This window comes from Lutjanus erythropterus, chromosome 3 (assembly GCF_056507025.1).
Source record: "Lutjanus erythropterus isolate fLutEry1 chromosome 3, fLutEry1.hap2, whole genome shotgun sequence".
NCBI lineage: Eukaryota > Metazoa > Chordata > Actinopteri > Lutjaniformes > Lutjanidae > Lutjanus > Lutjanus erythropterus.
The window spans coordinates 20,588,495-20,610,840 of NC_139319.1; the positions used below are offsets into that span (position 1 = coordinate 20,588,495).

Consider the following 22,346-nt stretch of genomic DNA (forward strand, 5'->3'; position numbering starts at 1 on the left):
TAGCAAACATTAGCAAGCTAACAAGCTGAACTTAGATGGTGAAAATAGTAAACATTGTGCCCGATGAACAGCAACATCTTAGTCAGGGTTTAACATTCTTCTATCTTTTAGTTCAACATTCTCCAAAAATAGCGAACAGTATTTGTTGCCGGTACACAGTACTTGTTGTCAGCTACTAACATGTCAGACCTACTGAAGTATGGGAGTGAATGGAAGCAGGAGTTTAAGTGGCTGGAACATAACACATCTCGGGGCATAATTAACTGGAGTGTGTGCCTGTAATTTCCTTAACAACAACAAAGCAAGACTCTGTTAAATTGCATTAAATTGCCTTTTCTGTTTTGTTTTTATGCAAGTTTAGATTTGGGCCACCAAATTTAGTAGCCTTGTGGCCCATGGGGGTCAGTGCTTACAAATACTATCGTCTATCCGTGTTAGCATTGGCAGTGTGAACATATTATCGTGCTTACATTTACATCAAAGCACTGCTGTGTCTCAGAGAACTAATAGACTCTCAGACTTTTTCAAGCTACATTTTGTTTTAATTCTCCAGTTTTAATGCTTCAGTACACTTGCAGCTGACACAAACGCATATTCAGAGATGTTGCCTAGGGGCATCTGGTCTCACACATGTTGTTGATTGAACATGTGTTTGCACACTGTCACTGATGGAGCAGATTGTGACGTAGACCAGTTGCCCTGTGGCTGTGCCGGCTGGTTGGATTGGCAGAGGGGAGGCTTTGCCTTTTAAATTATAGGGCCTGTGTTGGATGTCCACAGGAGGTAATGAGTGGATAGCCTGAGTCATGCTCTGTGTCGGCCTCTGCACTTCAATCACCAGCCGTATCCACATGGAAGCTACTGTGACCGAGAAGATCTGCATTTTGTTACACTGCACTCGGCATAACCGCAGAGCGCATCATGTGACATGCTGCAGAGGAGTCTTGTTGAACTTGGATCCTTACCCTTGAGTACGAACATCTGTGTCCCCAGAGAGCCAACTTTGATGGCAGTGCACAGTTTCCCACCGAGGCCCCTAAGAAAAGACTCATCCAGAGCCTCACCTCACATCTGGATGACCCTGAGGTTAGAGGCCAGGGTTGCAGGGATAGTTGGAGGGGGCTTCATTCCAGTTCTCTCTTGTGCTTTCATTGTCCCTGTTGCTTTTGTGCATTGCTCTTCTTGTGCAACTGATCCTACTGAAAAAATAGTCTCGATAAATGTGATCGCAGCTTGAATTTGTAAAATTAGGTGACTGTATGGTGCGCTTTGATTGAGGCACTACTGTTAGAATGCTATAAATTTACAGTGTAAATAATGCATTTTTGTGCTAATGGTAAATCAGGAGGTTTTGGGACCCTTCAGGTTTTTTTTTTTTACTGTAGGTAGCTTCTGCAAATGGAAGCCTGTGGAATGTTTTGTTTTCCAACCCCTTTCTGAATCGAACATTAAAGACAAAATTGGCTGATTATCATTTGTCTGAAATGGTCTCAATGACATTAAGTGTAAAATATCCCTGGCTTTGCCTTTTCTTTCTGCTGAGTGCCTCTGACAAATGACTATATTAGGAAATGAATTGCTGGCATATGGGTGTATTAATGTTTTTTCTTCCATTAAGTCTGCTATAAAACAAAGATATCAGGTTGACAGCACTTTTAACAATGTCCCCACTGCCATACAATGTTTTAAAAGTGATTTATATTTTCCAGATATTCTTAAATATTACTATTTTGAACAATGCATTCTCAAAGCATGTGTCTGTAATGATATCATGCTTTGCTTTTTTCATGATTGCCAGTGTGTTTGGTTAAGAATGCTTGTATAGTTACAAGATGACAAATTTTCAAAAAAAAAGCATGCCTCAGAAATAACTGCCAAAACATTAGAGCAATCTCTCTTGGCCCACAGCCAGAGGTCTTACGAGGCAGCCTGTCTGTTACTAATCAAAACCAACTGGTGGGAGCCTTGCCCAGCTTAGCGAAACAGCGAGCGAAAGCAGAATGAAGGAAAAGTCCACTGAGAAGAGGAGAGAGGCAGGTTTTGCGCAAAGAAGCAGGGAGGTAGTTTCTAAAACAGTTGAGGAGAGAAAGTACATTAGAGGAGGCTGGAGTGAATAAATGCGTACAGTGTGTTTGGTGAGTTGTGAGACGGGGGATGGGGCTCCTAGGATGTGACTCAGACTCCCTGTCAAAACCAGCGGGGAGGGGACCTGATGAGAAAAGGGATAGAACGGAGGAGAGCAGGGGTGGAGTGGGGGAAAGAAAACCCAGCCCCTCTTACACCACCCCGACTCTTCAGCATTCAGCGTCAGCAAAAACCTTAATGTGATCAAGATGGAAGTTGTCTTTGGACTTTTCACTGCTCCCCGGCTTTCTGCCTGCCTTTGGGGGCTTCACTGCCTTTCCGACAGTTTTACAGCGGAGGTACTGACCGGAGTCCAGAAAATGGCTTGCAGAGACCTAGACTAGGGACTGCTTACAAAACAAAACATATGTCAAGTCACTTGGAAAGAGATGGATTCATATTTCCCAAGCGCGGACGCAGTGCTTTCGGTGGATGAATGAGAAGGCAACTTGCGGAACATCTGGATAACTGCACTCCAAGCAAATACTGGATCTATAACCTGTTTGTTGGATTGTCACCTGGTGTTTAATTCCTGTATTTGGATTATATTGTGGAAAAACTGTCATCACTGGAGGATTTGCAGAAAGAAAACATTTTAACTCCATCTTAAAATATCTTAAATGTACTGAGGTGTCAGTTCTGCTGTTGGTTTGAGGACAAGCAGAAGGATCAACTGCTTTTGGACACTTTTGCAGCCTCTTGTACTTAACTATTAACCAGGTGCAGGTTCATGCCAGAGGGTGCAGATGGCGGTTCGTACCATCCAGCTCTTCTCCTGAGGAAACAAAAAGGTGAAAAAGTGGAGACAAAAACACCTGTCTCAAATTCTAATATTACTTTTACTGCATAAAAAACTGTTAGACGTGTTAGGTAAGAAGCAACTCTGTCACATAATATGCAAAACGCTCATTTGATTTTAGAACTTTTTTGAAAGATTAGCTCTTGTTACATATGAAAAATGATAAAGAAATTGTATTCAAATTATATTGCAAGTCTCACACAAGCCACTGTATCTCTTTATTCCTAATCTTTTGTCATGATGTTTTCTTAAATACCGGTATAGCAGTTGTGCAGCTTGAATTGAGTAGGCTACATCCTGCTTGTTGAATCCCCAGTTCCTTTACTTCTGTACATTCTGACCTAGAACAACTGGAAAAAAAATAGTAGAGCTTGGTTTGATACATGTGATATGACCCACAGTATGTACAATATTATAATAATGTTTGCTTGTGGCAGTTACAGAATGACAGCCTGAATTTTTTCAGACCAGTTTTGCACAGTTAATGTGTATTGAGAGTTTGCTGTGTAAATTTGACAAGCTGGTTCAGTTACAGTTCACAGTGTAAAGATGTTTAAGAGTAAACAAGGGACATTTATGTTTACCTTTGTGATTATCTTGATGTTTTGGAACCCAGGCAGCTTTGTTGGCTTTATTCCTGCAGGCTTTTTAACACTTGTAGCAAAGACAACTGTTCCAGATCAAATACAATACATTCAATGTATTTGGCATGTTATGTGAAATTTGGCACAGCTATACTTGAAAAGATATCAGTTTTCCATGGTAGATTAACACAACTCAGAATCCTGTCATCTTATACCGATCCAGCTGAGTTTATACTCTCCAGGGAATTGTGAATGCTGTATAATTACGACCCTCTTGAACTTCCACTCAGTGCTCCCTAGCTGTTTACTTTGAAAGTGAAACATTATTTACTACATTGTCATCTGCACATTCAGTTCTTGTAAACACATAACTTGTGAACACTGGCTGTTTCTTATCCCCATTTCTCTTCTTGATTGCAACAGATCTGGTTCTCCATTTTAGCCTGGCATCAAAAGCAACTATATGGGATAGCGCTGGCTGTCCACCATGCCAGTAGCCATACGGAAAAGAAGCTGGGAGGAGCACGTGACTCATGCCTCAGGATTACAGTACAGCTATGACGATCTGGATCTGGTCTGCTGTCATGGAGTGGACAGCGAGGGGCCTTGGATGGGAGCAGGGGCTTCCAAACAAGGTCGACGAACAAGGTGTGCCTCCATGCCAGAGGGCTGCCACCAACTGCCCACAGAGGACCTCGATCAGACACTTGAGGTGGCGGCTTCTGCTGTGAATGATGATACTGAATCAGAAGAGTTGAAGGTAGCGGAAACCAATGTAAAAGATCAGTTGGATTTGCAGGAGGAGTCAGTTCATGGCCCTGTGGGGGTGGATGTTGACATTCCCCAAAGGGCCTCTGAATCAGAACATCTCCAAACCACAGATATTAGGTTTTCTGGAGAATTTCATTGTAACTCAGAGAGCGGACTGTCTATTGCAAATATTTCTTGTGCAACTGACAGCAGCAGTCACAGTGAGAAAACTATCAATGGTGAAGATGAACTTGGCACAGAGAGTAGCCAGAGTCACGACATCTGCAGTGACGATAACGTCTTTAAAAGTCCACATATCTCTCGTGAAGAGCAACAATGCATCTCTATCTCTTCAAACAATGGGCCTCCACTGTCTGAATCTGCTGGTGAACAGCCTGGCAAACTTCCAAATCATCAGGAAACAAAGGAGAGCCATACAGAGGGTTACAGCAGACCTCCTGAAATCTCTGAGGCCACACTGAGCCAGTCCTCTGTGGCTGAACTGGAACCTCAAACCGACCTCCCAGATGTAGAGGAAGAGAAGATTTCCACTTCTGGCCATACTGATGCAAGCATAACCTTACCTGTTGATGTGCTGCACAGTTCAGTTAATATGATGGAGGGTGGTGATGTGGTGTCACAGGCTAACAAAGCTGTGGAAACAGTTGTGACTTTAGTGGTGGAGGAAGTATGTGACAAAGGAGTAACTGAAAGCTGGAGAACAGATTCTACTGACAAGCTGGATGGATTAAATGGCCCAGAAACTTTAAATGAAAATACAGGACTTAAACATCACTCAAGAGGCATTCAAGGAGGAGAGCACGACCATCATGACTGCACTGGGGTATTGGATCAGGCTCGTGGTTGTGAAATATCCTACCAGACAGAGTTGGAACAGCATAATGTTGAAATGACAGCGATGAACGGGCCTCAGGGAGAGGAAAGTGCACAAGCAGAATGTGGCGAGAGGGCAGCAGGAGTCAGGTATGGGCCAATCACATCGTCCGATATTTGTTTCAAAGGTCACTGTTGCTCTTTGACAGAAAAACTGGATGCAGGATATTCAGAAGGAAACCCCATGCAGACAAACACTACTCAGTGTGCAGACCAGCATGTGGAAACGACGACCCTCGTAAGTCAACCAACGGAAAACACAGATGAAAGCTCAGTATCCAATGAGTTGGCTTCTTGTGAAGATCAAACCATAGCTCAGCAGTTGGAAAATAGCTCTTCAAAGCTGGATACTATCCCAGAAGTTAGCCACGTCGAGCCAGATGACACCCCTGCATTGGATCCTCAAAAGAACTCCGATTTCACCCAAAATCCAGATGTTCAGCGCTCCCACATGGGCGATAACCATATAGCTACTGAACAGCACAGAGAAAACCTGCCACCATGCTCTGCAGAGGTCAACAGTGAGCTCTCACCAGAGGGACACCATGGCAACCAAGAGGCCTCTGGTTGTTACTTCAGTGAGTCACCTGCCTGTGAGGTGGCAGATGGTCAGAGGGAACACCACAGACCAGTAGCAGCCTCAGTCTCTAGTATGGCAGAGACAGATGAGGCTGCAAACACGGTTATTGACAGTGACGCACAACTTGCCAGTCCAGTTTTAAATGGAACAAATGAAGCTGGAGATCAGAAAGAGGACAACGTGGTCAAAGTGCGCATGAGAAAGGTAAGGCTATGTTTAATGTAGATGTGGAAGGGATACAGCAGATTATAATTAAACTTTTTGTCTTCACCACCTTGAAATTAAGTTGTTTTTCAAAAATTAACCGACACTTACTGGGCATATACAGCCTCCAAATAATTTTTGTCCCACACTCTGGCAAGCGCCTCGGAAAACAATGACTTCACTCTCACATGCTTACAGATCTGTGAGTGGGGGGATCTGTGAAATGTTTTACTCTTTCTCAACCGCTGATTGCAAAACAAGGTCCTATAAGGGCATGGAGAACATGAACACAGAGGGGGTTGAAAGCTCAAGTAATCTCTGAGGTGAAGGGCTTACACTGCTTTCTCAAGCCAGTACTGTACGTTGTACTATTTACACTCTGTTAGCCAGCATGCTTGTTAGGGACAGTAAAGTGCCAAAAGTGCTGGGCTTGTTGGAACAAAGCAATGTCCTGAGAACTGACACAGTATTTATTCACTATTAGTAGTTGCAGTGTTGGCCTTTTCGGAATGACAACAAGAAATCCATTATTTACAGCACAGGGTGCATTAAGCAGGCACGTTGTTTAGACAAGTACCATATTGTGGAAAGTTAAATTCTTGTGATTCGTTCTTGTTGAAGATGATCACCTGCTTGTAAACAGTGACTCTTACAGAGTTTAATATGAAAATCTTGTGCTGAAGTTGTTTTCAGTGTTGTATCTTTGTACAGTTTTACTATACTGGTTATAAAAATTAGGGTGCATTTGTAAGTGCTGTATAAATGTTTATTGAATAGTTTATAATGTACTATAATGTAGTTGTAAGCAGATATAAGAACATTTTAAGGGTTTATTACTGTACTGTATGTAAACAATTGTAATTCTGTTATGAAAACATAATACTGTTTTTGCAGTTATAGTGGTTGACAATTACATTAATAAATATCTAGTTATAAGTACATTATAGTATGTAATAAACTATTTAACATTTATGTTGCTTATAAATGCTAAAATGGTAAGGGTTTCAAGTGAAGTGTTACAAATTATTTGTTTGCTGACAAGTGCTGTGCATTAGAGATTTTACAGTTGGGTAGAGAGGTCAAAAGGAAGACAGAAATTTGCATTCCTAAGTAAAAAAAATATAATTGCCTCAAAAATGCTTGGCTGTAAATGCAGTAATTTTAGTTCTGTTAATCATTAACCACTGTGATGTTTTTATATTGTATATTAGCTGAAAATAAACAAGATAATCAGTTATTCTTTGAGGTTCTTTGTCCCTTGTGATATGTTATCAGTCAGTGGAAGCATCCAAAGTGGGGTTTAATAGTGGCCTGTTGATCTACATGTGGGATATTTTGTTGACTCATATAATGTGACAGTATGTTGCACTGTTGATGACTTTTGATATTGTTTGGTCATGTTCTGTTGTTGACTGTGTTTTTAACTTTCCACTTTCCAGTTTATTAGGTCAGTGGTTCTCAGATCAGGGTCTGGGGACCAACAGTCAGAGTTGTTTGTAAGGGCTGCCCTGCAGAAGGACGATATATGAAAATATTTTAAGTTTTAATTACTTTTTTGAAAGTTGGCACAACATGGGAAGAAAAAGGGTTGGTTATGTTGATTGACTGTAATTTATAGTGATCCTATTTTGACCACTGATTATTAACATTTTATTATCTTCAAAACTAAAAATTCATAGGATTCCTGAGTCCTCTCAATTAGAGAATCCTTCGTCTAATGTGTACCTACCATTTGGTCCTTGACATGAAAACGTTTTGATACCCATGTATTAGGTATGTCAGCTACAATTAATACAGTCCAATACAACAGTCCTGCAATAAATCCAACCTTCATGAGGGTCATAATGTTTTAGAGAAGTTTTGATTCAACATAACTTTTGAGAATTCAGTTTGTGGGGCTGTTAAATTGGATTGCATTGTCCTGACAGGTGTCTCCATTACTTTGGGTAGGCTAAATAACAGAAATGCCTTCCTGTAAAATGCAACATAAAAACTGAACATTATAATATTAATAGAGGTAGGATGTATTGCAGGGCTGTTTTAGCTTTAACTAGGTGTACCTATTAAACTGGCAACTGAATGTATGTTCGATATAGTAGCTCTGTACATATAATGTGTGATGTCAAGTTGATGCTAGTACAGACCACCAAATCCCACTATGAAAAGCACAATAAAACAGGTCTTTTGTTGAATGTGAAGCCTAAAACCAGTAATGTGCTTGCTTGACACATCATACACTGACACTCTGGTTGTATCCGTGTTCTTTAAAATCCTCTGAGTTGTGTAATCTCAGCGATTGTCATGCATTATCACGGCCTTATTTCAATATTATTCCATGCTTGCATAGAAACTTTGGCGGTCCTCTTAGTCATGACCAGTGTTGACGCCACCCCCTCAGCTGCCAAAAATGAGAGCTCATAGTCCAGTGTAGGGACACGAAAAACCAGTGCTGCATTTATTACCACTGGCTCCAGTTTCAATCTTAGGATGACTTTAAACCTTTGGATTAAATATCCTAAAAATGGCCCCTGGAACTCGAAAAGAGGAGTTTAGCCATAAAAGTGGAAGGCGCCAAAGGCAATCCATCCACCATATGGTGACGGCTTGCCTCCTCTTTGACTGCACCACAGGGTTTTCACCATGGGGTGTATTTACATGCTGTATGAAGCCAGTTTACTGAGAAAATGTGCTTCAGGGAAAGTCATGAAGACAGAAAGGAAATTAGGCAGTAAAAATTAACATTATCATCCCCAAGGGAGGTCACATACTGTATTTAACATGAAGAAAAAGGGAGAAGAGGCTCTTGAATCTCATAAATACAATTACTGCACTGATGTTATTATCTCTGAGTGGACAACAGCAACCTGGAATTATCTCTGACAAGATATTGTACTGACTAATGATTATGTCCCCAGTGAACCATGTTGTTATTGTAGATTCAGTCTGTAAAATGAACCCATCTGGTTTGCATAATGGCTTCAGATTAACCTGATATTGGGCTTTGTTACTGTGTTTATTTGTTTTAGCAACAGGGCTTTATCCTGACCCCAGGGCCAAACTGGCTCAACTGTCGTTTATCTGACAGCAGACGACTTGGCAGCATCATCATCTCAGTCTTCTCTTTGTCTCTTTTTCTGCCTTTCTCTCTTCTTTTTAATTAATCAAATGCTTATATTTTGTCCAGTTTATGAACAAGTATCCACATTTAAGGAGAAATCTGTGATATATTTACTGTAACAAATCATAAAATGACCATGATATATGATCAGAGATTAAGGAACATGCTAAATTGAGATACTCCTTCTCTCTTTCTCCTTCTGTGACAACCCTACTAAAGCCTTGGTGTCCTCTTTTGAAAGTTATATTCTGGCCTGTAATTTGTGTTTCTGTTTGCCTGTTTCACCTAATTAGTGATCAAATTAATGCATTATGTTCACTGAATGAGAAAGTGTCTATTTAAGGGGTTAAGAAGGCATTAATAGTCTTTTAGAAGGACAAGATGTTTATAACGGTTAAGTTGAACAATATGTTAATGGAGTCTGGCAGGCTTTAAGACAGGCAGTCACTAAACTCAACTCAGACTTGAGAGTGTGTATTTTCGGAGTAGTAAGCTTTTGTTTTCAGGATAACAGGTTATCTTTATTTGACAGACAAATGACAGTTGATCAACTTACAGTGTAGGACTCATTGTCACTTGTTGTCAAATTATAAAGTTGCACTCATCTTGCATTTCTGCAGTGTTTCTGCAATCTGCCTAAGTTTCCTTGAGTCTGTGGAGGAGAAGGCAAGGGGCAACAACTCACTTAAATGTATATTTAATATGATTTCAACCTATTTAATATACAGACTGTGGTTCCAACTTGCTGTTTGGACTGCAGTACTCATTTTCGGGTACACAGTTGTTGCATATTGCTCCTTTAAATAGTGAGTGCACTAAGATTGTCAAAAGTATTGATACTTTTTCAGTACCAGGTGTTTAAAATGACACAATATCTGTTAATTTTAGTATAAGAAATATGTATCTATATAAAATAAACCTTACCAGTTTTTCTTGTCTGAAATTTGGCTTGCAGCATAGCAAAAAGCAGATAGTGTTCTGTGACTCTTTCTGTAACAACACTGAATGCAGGTAAAAAAAAAAAGAAGAAAAATATCCTATTTTTTATATCCTATTTTTGTCTAGGACTTTTTTTTTGCTGTCATATTGAAAGAGGTATTGAGTATCCTTTCTTTTTCTACTAGTATTGTAGCAAGGTTTCAAATTTTGTTATCATGACAACTCTAGCATGCACATAAAATAATAATTTGCATAAAAACACAGATTAATAGACAGGTCTGAGAAATGGGTTGCAGACCACGGGGTGCAAGAGGGGGTTTGAAAAAGAGAGCAAGGAAAAGGGAAGGAGGGGTCTAAAGAGTTCAAACAGTGTGGGAACTGTCTCCCATCTCAAAAAACAGGAAGTGGAGAGGAATGTAACAGAAACCTCAAAAGATGGGAAAGAGAGAAAAGAAACCTTCCGAGAACACCCAAACCACCAGAATGCCCCCTAAAAAAGTTTGCCTCTCTGAGGCGCCTGACATTGCGTTGCACTTGTTTTTTACTCTGCCGTTTTGTGGTTGTTATTGCCATCTCGAGCCAGATGCTTTTGTTCATTCAGTGAGGCCTCGTAAAGATGTCATTGTTTTACCACGATACAATGTGTCATTGTGATACTTTGCCAAGGAGAAAGAACGTGGCGATGTGTGCTGCCACGAGCTAGGAATGCCAATGAATGCATCAATGCGAGACACTTTTCCATGAGACACATGGCCCTCGATGTCTTACTTGCTCTCTCAGCAAACCCAATAGGAACTGCTTTTGACAGGCTAATGGGGCACTAACTGGAAAATAAATGTAAGCACGAGTCATAAGACGTTATTAGGGATGGAGGCCAGGCGCAGGGCTAGAGCTGTAGCTTGCTTATCATGATACAGATTCTATCTAGAATCCATAAGCCTGTGGACCTCACACACACATTAGCATTAGTCACAAGTCAACAGCTCATATGAGTCCTGTCATCACAACACACCCATTTTAAACTTAACTAAAACAAGACTGAGCCATGCTAACCACTTCACAGGACGTTTATGATTCATATAAAGTACTTACTTAATCCTACATAACCCAGTAAGATTACTTTCTGATGTGTCACACAAGAACAGACGCAGCGCATGAAAACCAGCCTCACTTTCAACATGTTAACATGCCTCTGTACCTTTGCACAAACATACAATCACAGTGGCTGTGTGTCCCATGAGCTCACCCTCATAAAGCCTTTACCGGGGTCTGTTAGCGGAGATTGTAACAAGGTTTGTTTGGGACTAATGAGCCTGTCGTGTGATGTAATTTCTCTGGGTTCTTCTCGGCAGAGAAGCTCAGACAGAGAGAGCCACACCCGGAGCCAGGATAAAAGACAGAGGCAGAGAGAAATGAAAACATATATGGCATTAAGAACTCCAAAAAGGGATTTTGCATGTTTTTGAACTGCAGACGAGGGCTTATGTCGCATCAAACAAAACAGGATTGAGGGATATCAACCAAGGACAGAGTGGTAGGTGGAGTATGTAGGCTAGATTGTATGTCATTTAGCTTGTCTTACTGGAGACACACCACCTGAGGTCAGTGTGAGACCTGTTATCACAGTGCTAGACTGGATAATTGAACACTAGATTAGAGGACTGAGGGGTAAATACTTTTAAGTCTTGAAGTTTTATGATTAGAAATGGACCAGAGATGATACAAAAGTTTTAAACATTAAATGTTGAGGGTGCAGTAGGAACAACCAGGACTACTTCAGCTGCAGAAAGGAGAAGGATGTAGAGGGACAGAGGGAGAAGGTGTCAGGATATGCATTATCAGCAGCAGTTAAAAGGGAAGAGGAAAGAGAGGTAAGGAGCAGGGAAAGAAGGATGAGTTTGCAAAATGCCAGAATTCTTTTGGCATGAAGGGCTAAGAGCCACTGTGTCAATGGAAGTGGAACACAGCTAAATCAGTTTGACATTCATTGTTTGGAGATGTCACAAATAAGTATTACTTGTCAGTTTTGATATCATTGACGGTTGTGCAAAAATATTTTTATTGGTGTTTTTAATATGGTTACGATATATTATGGATTACGATCACTTGGGTGGCCTTGATGTGGAAGAAAGTAAAGCCAAGAACTATTGGGTGGCTTGAGATGAGCTCATTCTAGTTCCTTCCAAGCCAACTTGTTAGTTAGCACGGTCCAACCATAATGTTCAGCAAGCAAACAACAAGCCGATGAATCTATAAAATGTATGACTTGCCAGTTCTTTTCATTATTACTATGACTTAATATTGGTACTCGATACATTTTAGGTATCAACCAAAATAATCCAGTACCAAGCAATACTGAAACGTCTCCAGTCTCCAAAACATCTCCAAAAATATCTGCATTCAGTCCTTTTTGTACCCAGATCTAGAAAAAAATAACTATTTGTATGGCTTAAAATGCATAAAATGTGGAGGAATAATTTCAGGCATACTTACATTCACATGATGAATGAAAGAGAAAAAAAATAAGTACTCAATTGATATCTATATCACTTGTACTCGTATTGGAACCAGTATTGTAATTTTTCTTTCTATTACTAATTAAATGATACCTATACTAGGAGGAAAAGGTGGTTGCCTTCCTGAAATTGTAGAAGTGAGAAATATAGTAAAGATACCTACAACATAATATGATTTATCTGCTTTATGGGCCATTGGATAACTGCACCATTCAACAGAATAAATAAAGAAATCAGTGAATGAACTTTGAATGCCTTTTGTTCAAATAAATTATCTGAAGTATGTTCAGTTAAGTGAACACTTTAGTCTGCAGGAAAACAATGTTATCATGTTCATGTCAAAAGCATCTCATATCATCTCTATATGTTCCAACCTTACAGTATATTACCACTGTCATTTCCAGTGATCTCCATCTGTTTATCTTCCTCATCCTCATATACCTGAGGAGGGAGAGTAATGGTAAATGGACTGCATTTAATGTGGTGTTTTTTACCCTTTACAATGTGCGTCTCATTTACCTCCTCACACACAGATGTGGACAGAGCTGTCAAGCAAGGCAGCGGGGTTCAGTGTCTTGCACACATAGCGACAGAAGTCATAGTTTCCAGTGAGGGGTCATAAATAATATGCTGTAATAGTTTTTAAGACTACATTTACATGCTATGGTAATATTTTTTTCTCTGATTTGTCTCTGTTCAGCGTGAGCATGCTCGTCTGGACTCAATGGTGTTGCTACTGATGAAACTGGACCAGCTGGACCAGGAAATTGAGAATGCCCTCAGTGCCACCTCTTCTATGGACAGCACCCCGACCCTCCATCGACGACAACTCCTGGTAAACACCTGCATGTTATCTTGCTTGATTTGGCTGCATTTTCCACTGTAATTAAAACAAATATTTATTTAAAAGTGCTGTTGATAACAGGTTTATTTATTTAGTTATTTTTTAATGTGACATACCCAGTGGATTCATTCATTCATTCATTCTTTCTTGCCATCCCTCAACTATAGTAATCTTATCTGTCCCCTAGTGGTCATATGAGGCATAGCAGTGTCTATAGACACTGCTGATGAACTGTGTTGTCTTGATCACCTTTGAAGAAATGCTGGAGGAAAGTGTTGCTCTTTGCACATCAGTGTAATACCTAAATTCAACTTCATCTTTTACCTGTGCAGGAGTTTGATTTGGGATCTGTACCAACAGCAACACAAAATCCTTCACACCAACATGCTCCTGCTGCCTCCTCCTCAGGACCTACACCAGCCCTTGGAGCAAAACCTAAGAGTGGGGTAAGTCAGGAGCACTGTATCATACATCAATACATCAAAATCATAACCAACAGGTCATGATGTGACATGTCTGGAAAGAAACAACTTTTCAGACTGAACAACATAATTGGTTAGAGACCAATTAAGACACCCCACACACACTATCTACCACTATCATGCCTCAAAATCCTGCACTTTTCATTTTTGCACTTTATCAAAACTGAAATTAGTGCATTTATGTGTCTCTGTTTTGAAAGTATGACTGTTATTCTTACAATACTTTCAGTTTTTTGAACTTTCCAGAGGATTTAAAGGAATTATAAACTTCAATGATCTCAAAACATCAATTGTACATAGTTATGGCTGTTTTATCGGTTTCTAATTTTTCTCATGTGCCCACAATTAAACATTTCAAATGATTAGCATTTTTGTTTATTAGTTCTGCTGAACACTTTTTATGTCTCTAATAAAGCGTACTGTTTTTTCTCTAGGGATGTAGTTGTACAAACGTTTAAATAAAAACATCCAAAATAGAGGACACACATACACACTCTTGTAGTGAATCTCCCAATTGTAGGAATGTCCCCCAGCACTTAGGGCTTAGTCAGGCAGACGTTAAAACTCTATAATTAGCTGTTTCCAAAGATCCAGACCGCTTCTCCCCAACAAAGGGGTCAGAAGGGGGGTCTGGGGGTGAAAAGCCAGGGCAAAGGGGAACAAGGGGGGGACACGCTTCAAGTGAGACGTGCGTCTTCAAACCTCTTGCTTGCTCACTTAATGGTTTTGTCAGCCTTGCTTTGGTGTTGCCTTCAGAACGAGGTCAAAGTGAACAAGGCAGGTAACCAGCAGACTGATCCCTCAAGCAAGTTTTTATAGGTAAATAAACTGAAACATAAATAAAGAAGATTTTAACTGCTTTGAAACGCTTTATTGCATGATGTGATGCATAATGGGATAACTCTAAATGCTGAACAGGATGTTTCCTTTGCAAAATGGCCTCTTATCTAGCTAGAACAAAACACTGCTGCAACCTGTGGAAACGTCAGAACTCTGTGACGAAAAGGACGTCTCACAGTCCTGATTTATCTCTTGCAGTGCCTTGTTGATATTGCTTTGTCCTGTTGCACAACATCGCAACTCATTTTGCTTTATTTCACTCACGTGTGACGGTTGATTTAAGGGACATGAAGCAACATAGTCTACTATACGTGATGCATTATGTCTGTGACCAACTGTTTCCACAATCTCCATTCCTGCAGTAACCCAAGGTAACTCACTAAGCTTGGGTAAACAGAGCTTTCACTGTGCCTAATAGGAGGCTTTTTTACAGTGGAGGCCCTGTGGGGTGATTGATTGGGGCCAAAGAGATGATGACTTCATGAAGGGGATTCTCAGTGGTTAATAGTAGTAGGGGTCTATTGAGTCCTTTCAGGCTTAAAGTGTTGTGACGCCCACTTAATCTTTTTAGCCTGACAATACAGATCCTATAAATGATGTAAACACAAGGCAGATGTGAGGAAAAACCAGAGTTGAGGTTAAAGCTTTAATTTAAGCAGACATCATACTTGTGTTTTACAAGATGACAACATACATTATATGATCACACAATAAAACAAGCACAGAATAATTACTGTAATTTGTTATTATATAAAAACACTATTTAGTTCTAAATAACAGGGAAGGTAGTATGTAGAGTCGAAAGCAAATGTCTAACCTTTGTTTATCTTTCATGCAAGTGTAATCTTGTGTTGTAATGGGAAATAATCTCATACTTTATCCTAGTGTTAAAGGTGAAACCTGTAACCTGGAATCTGTAATTTATCATAAAATGACCATGATATGATATAAATCAAACTACAGAGTGTGTATTTTTTAGCAGCAGGCCTTTGTATTCAGAATAACAGGCTTAGCTTTACATTCACCACCACTGACAGTTATAAACAACAGATCAACTTGCAGTGTAGGGCTCATAGTTGTTTGTTATTGCAAAGTTACTTACTCTAACAATTAATCAATTATCAAAATAGTTTAACAGTTTAAATCTTTTTACCACTTGTGCGGCTGGACATATGAGTTGCCAGATTTACATGCCTGACATGGAATTTTACTTGCCCTAGGCTAGCAGGTAATCCTTATTGTTGAGCCTTGTAACATGATAAAAATACTATATAAATTAAAAAAAGGCCAGATAATAAATCATTGACTCTGTGCTACGTAGGTCATTTGCATAGGGTTGTCTTGAACATGTCTTGACATTAAACCCAACAAGAAGCTATTTGCAAGTTTACACAGGAGAGCAAACAACATAAATCTTTTACATACACCAGTGGTGAGTGCAACACAGTTTAAAGGTAACATAACAACACAGAAATTGCTATTGTACACACTCAATGAGATAATGAGGTCAGTGTGTTTTAGGTGAGAGTATTCGTTCTGCGTTGGTTAAAGAGTAACTTAAGAATGAGTCCACTTTTTTGAGGATGTGAATTATGTGTACAAGCACCTTATTACACTTAATTCATCTGCAGTTTTAATTGAGTCTTCCCTTTTCCAATGAAAATCCAGTAATTCTGTCCTTTAGACCAGCAGACACAAACACTAACCAATAGTAACAACATTTTGTAACATAAAATAGGAAACTTAACCAACTACTCCAGCAAGTCCAGCAAGCATGATGGGAAATGAGGGCAGTATTTTAGACTCAAGCCAATCAAATCATGACCTTAAAATCAAAAGACATATTGAATGGTGGATTTGTTGAATTGTGACCCTATTCTAGTCCGACAGCAGCACCGTGACTTATAGGTATTTTTGCGGTGTTTGCAAACACCAGCCTGATTATTCAAGGGGGTTGCCTCTCAAAAAGGTTGAGAACCACTACTTTAAATCCCCAAGTATCAATAAAAAAAGTCTGCAAAAAAGATCTGTTGTAATTTGCAAAGACATAGAGAGATCGAGTGTGTGCAGGTTTTACTGGTATTTGTCTGCTGAAGCCTCACCAAGCCAAACTATCAGTTTAAATGTTTTTGTCCCACCATCTTGTCCATCAGTGAATGTGTGGACTTGCGGGAAATTAAGTCTTTTTTTTTTTTAAAAAAAACACACTCACTGTTTGTGAAAGTGAACCATGAGGAACACAACTGTTATTGGCTGATGTAGATGACTAAATGAGAATTACATATGAGATACATATTACATAATGTATCTACAGTTCTATGACCTGTATCTGGACATTAAAACTGATCGACACATGTCGGTGCAGAAAGTCACAGGGAGAGAAATGTGACTGTCGCACCTTGTGTCTTGTGTCTGGATGATTGCAGAGGAGCGTCTGGTGTGTTTGTGCATGTGTGAGTGTTTTGATACAGGATATGTTTGTGAAGGTTCTGTGAATCGTGAAGGGTTTATCATTGTGCATTTGCATTCCTTCCATCACAGGCTTGATTATGCAAGGGGTAACTGTTCATGTTTTTACTGCCACACCTCTGGGCAATCAGTGTATCACTTTGGTGTGATTGTATTGAGCACATAGCTCGCACTGTTCTGTCTTTTACGTAACAATGATAAATGTGAAGTGGTGGTATGTGGCTGTGTACTCTGTGATGAGTGGGCATTCGCTTTTTGGCATGTACTGTATCGCTCACTCACTGTTGAGGATAAGGCATTGGGTTCAAGTGAATGGCTACTTGCTAGCTTAGCTGGTGGCTATTGTTAGCCTTCAGCAGGTGGCTGTTATTCTTGCATCGAATGTGGGGCTAACATCTAGCGGATGTCGGGCCACAGCAGGTGTTTTTTTTTTTCTCATGATGGAGCTGCTATTCTTTGCCCAGCGTGTTTTTGTTGGCAGGTTTCTATTACTTGCTTAGGGTAGCAGGTGTCTTGCAGTGTTATTTGGCCTACATTGTTGTGTTGCAACAGGTGGGTTTTATTTCCTTTATACATGAAGTATCTATTGATTTGATTGTTTATTATAGTAAGTCTGTGAGTAGTCATTATTTTATTATTGATTAACCTGCTGATTATTATCTTGATTGATATTTTGATCTATGAAATGTCCAAAAATAGAGAAACATTTCTGTCGTAGTTGACTGAAGCTCCTGAGGTACAAAATGTTTACGCTTAGGAATCTGAAGCCTGAATTTTTGCAAGAAAATTAATGAAGTGATGTACTGATTATCGAAATACATGGACATTTTTTCAGCTGGATTATATTCTCCAGCTGAAAGATTTTGTTTTTTTTAAAATTAATTTTACTGTTATTTTTTTCACTATGTAAAAATCATAACAAAGGACAAAAAACAGGGAAAATAGATCTGAGAAGATGTGAGTTAAATGCACAATGTGTAAATTCTCCTGCTGAAAGGATGGCAGAGGTGACTCAGGCAGAAATCATGTTCCTGGAAGAGGTAAAAGTTTTATTAGGTAAAGAGGTAAAGTTTTATTCATGTTACATGTAATCGCATTCACGGACTTCCTTCCTCACTCTCTGACGTATGCAGTGTATTCATGGGTTTTCCCAGAAGCTATAGCAACTACCTAGCAGCAGTTAACAGAAAATGCAAAATGTTACCTTACATAGATTACAGATTTCTCTGCATTTAAAAATTATTGGAAACATTTGGGATAATCTAAGTACACAATTCTGGCTGTGATTGTGTTATTGCAGAAGGCCAAACCCTGTTAAAAGATGCTTCCCACTGCACCTGAAAACTTTGCTCAGGGAAACCCTTAGAGAGAGTCTCTTTGAAGGGAGTAAATATTTCCTTTTTTGGTGCAATTATCTCCAATCCTGCCCAGTACCAGTTTTGGCTGTTTTGTTATTATTTTTTAAAGAATATGTATAGTTGCTTGTCATAACAATATTATCTGCCATTAATTTGTCTTTGTAAGTGTAATCTGTTGTGACAAACTTAAGTTATGCGTGGTGTGAGAGCCATTTGTTACGTGACTCTATTTTTAGAGCTCTGTGGCTGCAGAGGATGTGCCAAGCCACAGAGGCGGGTGGAGGCTGCTGACCCCTGACCACCTTCCTCTGAATGTTACAGTCGGAAACAACATATCAGTCACCCTCAGCGCAGAGTGTTCCCACCAGCGAGAGATACTCAGAATCCCCCAAAGACCTCACCTGCTAAACAAGGCACAGACCATGGCTGTGTGTTAAATTTGGCACAGGAGTGAGTGTTTTACATGCCATACATATGGTGACAGGTAAAGCCCTGCACTATACCAGCTCTCATCCTCTCCATCTTCTTTGGTAAACATTCCATAACAAGGCGACCTTCGACCCTTTGTTTGGATCTGTATTCTGTCTCCACGGCAACAGAGCTACAAACACAACTTCTGACATCTCCTTTGGTGGTTTGGCTGCTATTTTGACAGCGAATTCTGAAAGCAGTAGTGGAGATTCAGGGGATTTTTACTGGCAGATAATTGATTGAGAGATATTTGTATTTTAGAATGACGGAAATACTTTATTCCTTGTCAGTAGGTTATGTATGTACATAGCTCTTTATCTGTCTGTGCTCTGGTGGACAATAGCAGCGCTGTGATTTGCGTGCTAAGGTCACTAGCAGATCTCTGCTCTGTCCTTCCTCCGTGTTCCGCTTTGGCAGCCTCGCTGTCCCCAAACATCCTTTATCCAAACCACACCTTCTCAGTGTCCCTCTCAGATAAAAGACTCAATATTTTGCTACTTTCACTGCCTTTTATTTATCTGTGCACTCACTCCCACTCTCTCCCGTTCCCGTCCTTGGTCAATAGTCAACACCATGTGCAGCAGGCATCATTATGTTTGCCTACATTCCACCCACATATTTGGCTTAAAGACTGTAGTAGGCCATAATGAGTCAGTGAAACCAACCACCATTCAGTCTGACAAGGGGTGCCAGTAGTGGCTCCGGTCATGGCCACGCTCGCCGCTTTGTGTGGTGTCATTGTCCCCAAGGTCACTCCTCTGCTGAGCACAGCTGTAACAAGGAGACAAACACAGACCTGCTGTGGTTAAGAAAAAAAGTTGGGTAAGAAAAAAGAAAAGGCTTGTGTTTGGAACAGGATGTGGAAAATGAACTTCTCCTCAACCCCCAAAAGGAAATCTTGTTTTTCCTGTCGATTCAAGGCTATAGCCATTGCATAAAGCACTCCAAGAACAGAAGAGAGAAGGATATACTGAATAAATTGATTTCTTTTTTTTTGTGTGGTTGGAATAGTATCTTAAGAAAACAAAACCCAAAACAAAGCAGAACAGAAAGCCAAAAACATGCCATCATGACATTTATCAAAATCCTCAACATGTATCAGCCTGACTCGGTGTGCATACTGAACATTTTGTAAAAATGGATTCCAGCTATGCTGTGCTTAATTGTTTCATAGAATGAGTTTTCTGTTTTGGTATCTTCGTGGAAGTCAATCACATAAATCACATAAATCATAATAAAGTGAATGTGTTTACATACCTGGGCTCAATAGCAACTTATGACACCCAAATCACATCTACTTAATCACCAATTTACTTTACAGGGTCCATATGGTTTTGGTATTTTTTTTAAAACTTCAGTGAATCATACTGTTTTCATCCAATTTGAAAACATCCCTCCACTGTGTTTGTTCCTAACAAGAACTAGTTGGTAGTGATACAGGCACGCACAGAGTCAATGAAGCGAGATGCACATCTATTACGTAAAGGAGACAGTAAAAAGAGCAGCGAATAGTTGCAGGATGATGGTACTTGTTGACAGTAAATCTTGAGGATGACTGGAAAATGCAGGCATCTGGAAACACCCCTGCAGCCCGCTGATAATGAAGCGCCATAAATCACAGAATGAACAAACAAACTGAATGCACTCACACACACACACACACACACACACACAGATGCTGAAACATGTACATAGGAATTCATTGTAAAACCAGGTGCAATTTAGGTAACACTTATTTGGGCTTGTGGTCTAGGGCTTTAATTGGGGCATTTGGCTTTGAGCATGTGTTCGCATTTTTGTTGTGATTGTGTTTTCATTCATGTTTGCCTTGAAGTTACATTACCTCAGCCGATATTGAGCAAGTGTCTCCCTCAATTAATCATCTTTACTCTCAGTTTTAATGACTAAAGGCAAACCAGGTCTGTATTTTTCATCCAAAATTGCCACCTGTTTAAAAATAAATACAACCTAGCGCTGTGTCCATCACATATACACACCTACTCTGAAACTGTCATCCATCAGTAAAGTTTCCAGATTGGGTTTTTCTTATCTGGTGAATGATGCTGACTGTAGGAGGATAATAAAATAGAGGGCGAGACAGTGCAACAACAGTGTCAGGCCTTACAGGAGCTGCAGGCAGATGAGGTGTCCACCACCACCTTTCTCCTTTCATCTAAATAATGCAGTCCAGTGGTGCTTCTACAGACGCCAGAGGCACTAGAATTGAAAAGTACGAAGTAAAGGGTTAGCAAAAAAATAGACAAGGAAAACCTCCTGTAAATGATGAGTGTCAACATGTTTCAAAATGAGTACTATTTTACAAACTCCCACTCCACAGCAGAATCTGAGGGAGGTGGATTGTCCAGCTCTGATTAGAGAGCTTTAACATCCTTTTTTGAAATATAAATTTTCATGAAATAGATTAGTACCAAATGGTAAACTCTATGTCACCTTTGGCCTTGCATTGAACCATTTTCAACCCATTAAATCACAATTTTTATAAATGTATCAGTTGATGTCAATTTTAACACCTGTACTGACGTGTTTCATCAAAGTACAGTCATATCATTTAGTTTACAGCTCAAGAAACATGTCTTAGTGTGCAGTACCTTTTTAAAGATGTTTGTCTGTTTTTTTATTTAGAGCTATATATGTTATTTTGGCACATGAAACTACCTTTACACAAAGTGTTTCCAGTTACCCACTAGTCAATTTTCCGCTGTCCAGCTGAATGCAGTGCCCTCTAAAGGAATCAGTGCATTCTTTAGTAAATGTTGCAAAACTGTGACTAGCAAGGTCTCACCCACTGGTCCTTCTGGTAAGTCAGTTAGCCGTGTGTCTGTCTGCCACAGGACTGCTGTGGGGCCACCACCGTCTTCTACAGAGGACAGTCTAATCCCTCTGTGTTGTTAACCCACTCTCCACTCTCTCCCAAAAATGTCAGCGGCTAATCCACAGGCTAGCATTGTTGGTGCAGTTGGGATCATGAGGCTTATCCCTATTAACTCTGGTCTCTAAGCCACAAATTCAACCTGGTGGTGAGCAGGAACAGGTGACACATTTTGTCTGTTAATCAGTGTTAATAATACACGGCTGGAATAATGTGAATAAAACTGTAAACCTCTTGTAAGAATGACCTATAATGCGCAATTGATTTTTAAGTTAATCCTGCGTGTGATATTGTGTTCCTCAATGTGGATTAAACTACGCTGTGTAGAGAGAACAAAAACAGGAGGGAAGGAGTGACATCAATGCCTGTGGTGGAGTAAGACTTTTAGACTCCCTTTTATTCTTTATTAATCTATCCCGAAACAAAGACATTTCAAATAGCGGATGTAGCATTTTTGTGCAACAGCAATAATCCTTGTCTGGTG

The 22,346-nt window shown here is 39.9% G+C and overlaps 1 protein-coding gene across 1 annotated transcript in view; it reads left to right on the forward strand.

Annotated features, from left to right (window-relative positions):
- The first annotated feature begins 2,236 nt into the window (after positions 1 to 2,236).
- The window catches only part of dlc1 (DLC1 Rho GTPase activating protein), a 101,566-nt gene continuing 81,456 nt past the window's right edge, over positions 2,237 to 22,346 (forward strand). The window contains exons 1-4 of the mRNA XM_084715337.1: positions 2,237 to 2,915; positions 3,931 to 5,935; positions 13,209 to 13,343; positions 13,685 to 13,798. Coding sequence (XP_084571463.1) covers positions 3,995 to 5,935; positions 13,209 to 13,343; positions 13,685 to 13,798 — 2,190 coding nt within the window. The 5' untranslated portion in view covers positions 2,237 to 2,915; positions 3,931 to 3,994. The remainder of the gene's footprint in view (positions 2,916 to 3,930; positions 5,936 to 13,208; positions 13,344 to 13,684; positions 13,799 to 22,346) is intronic.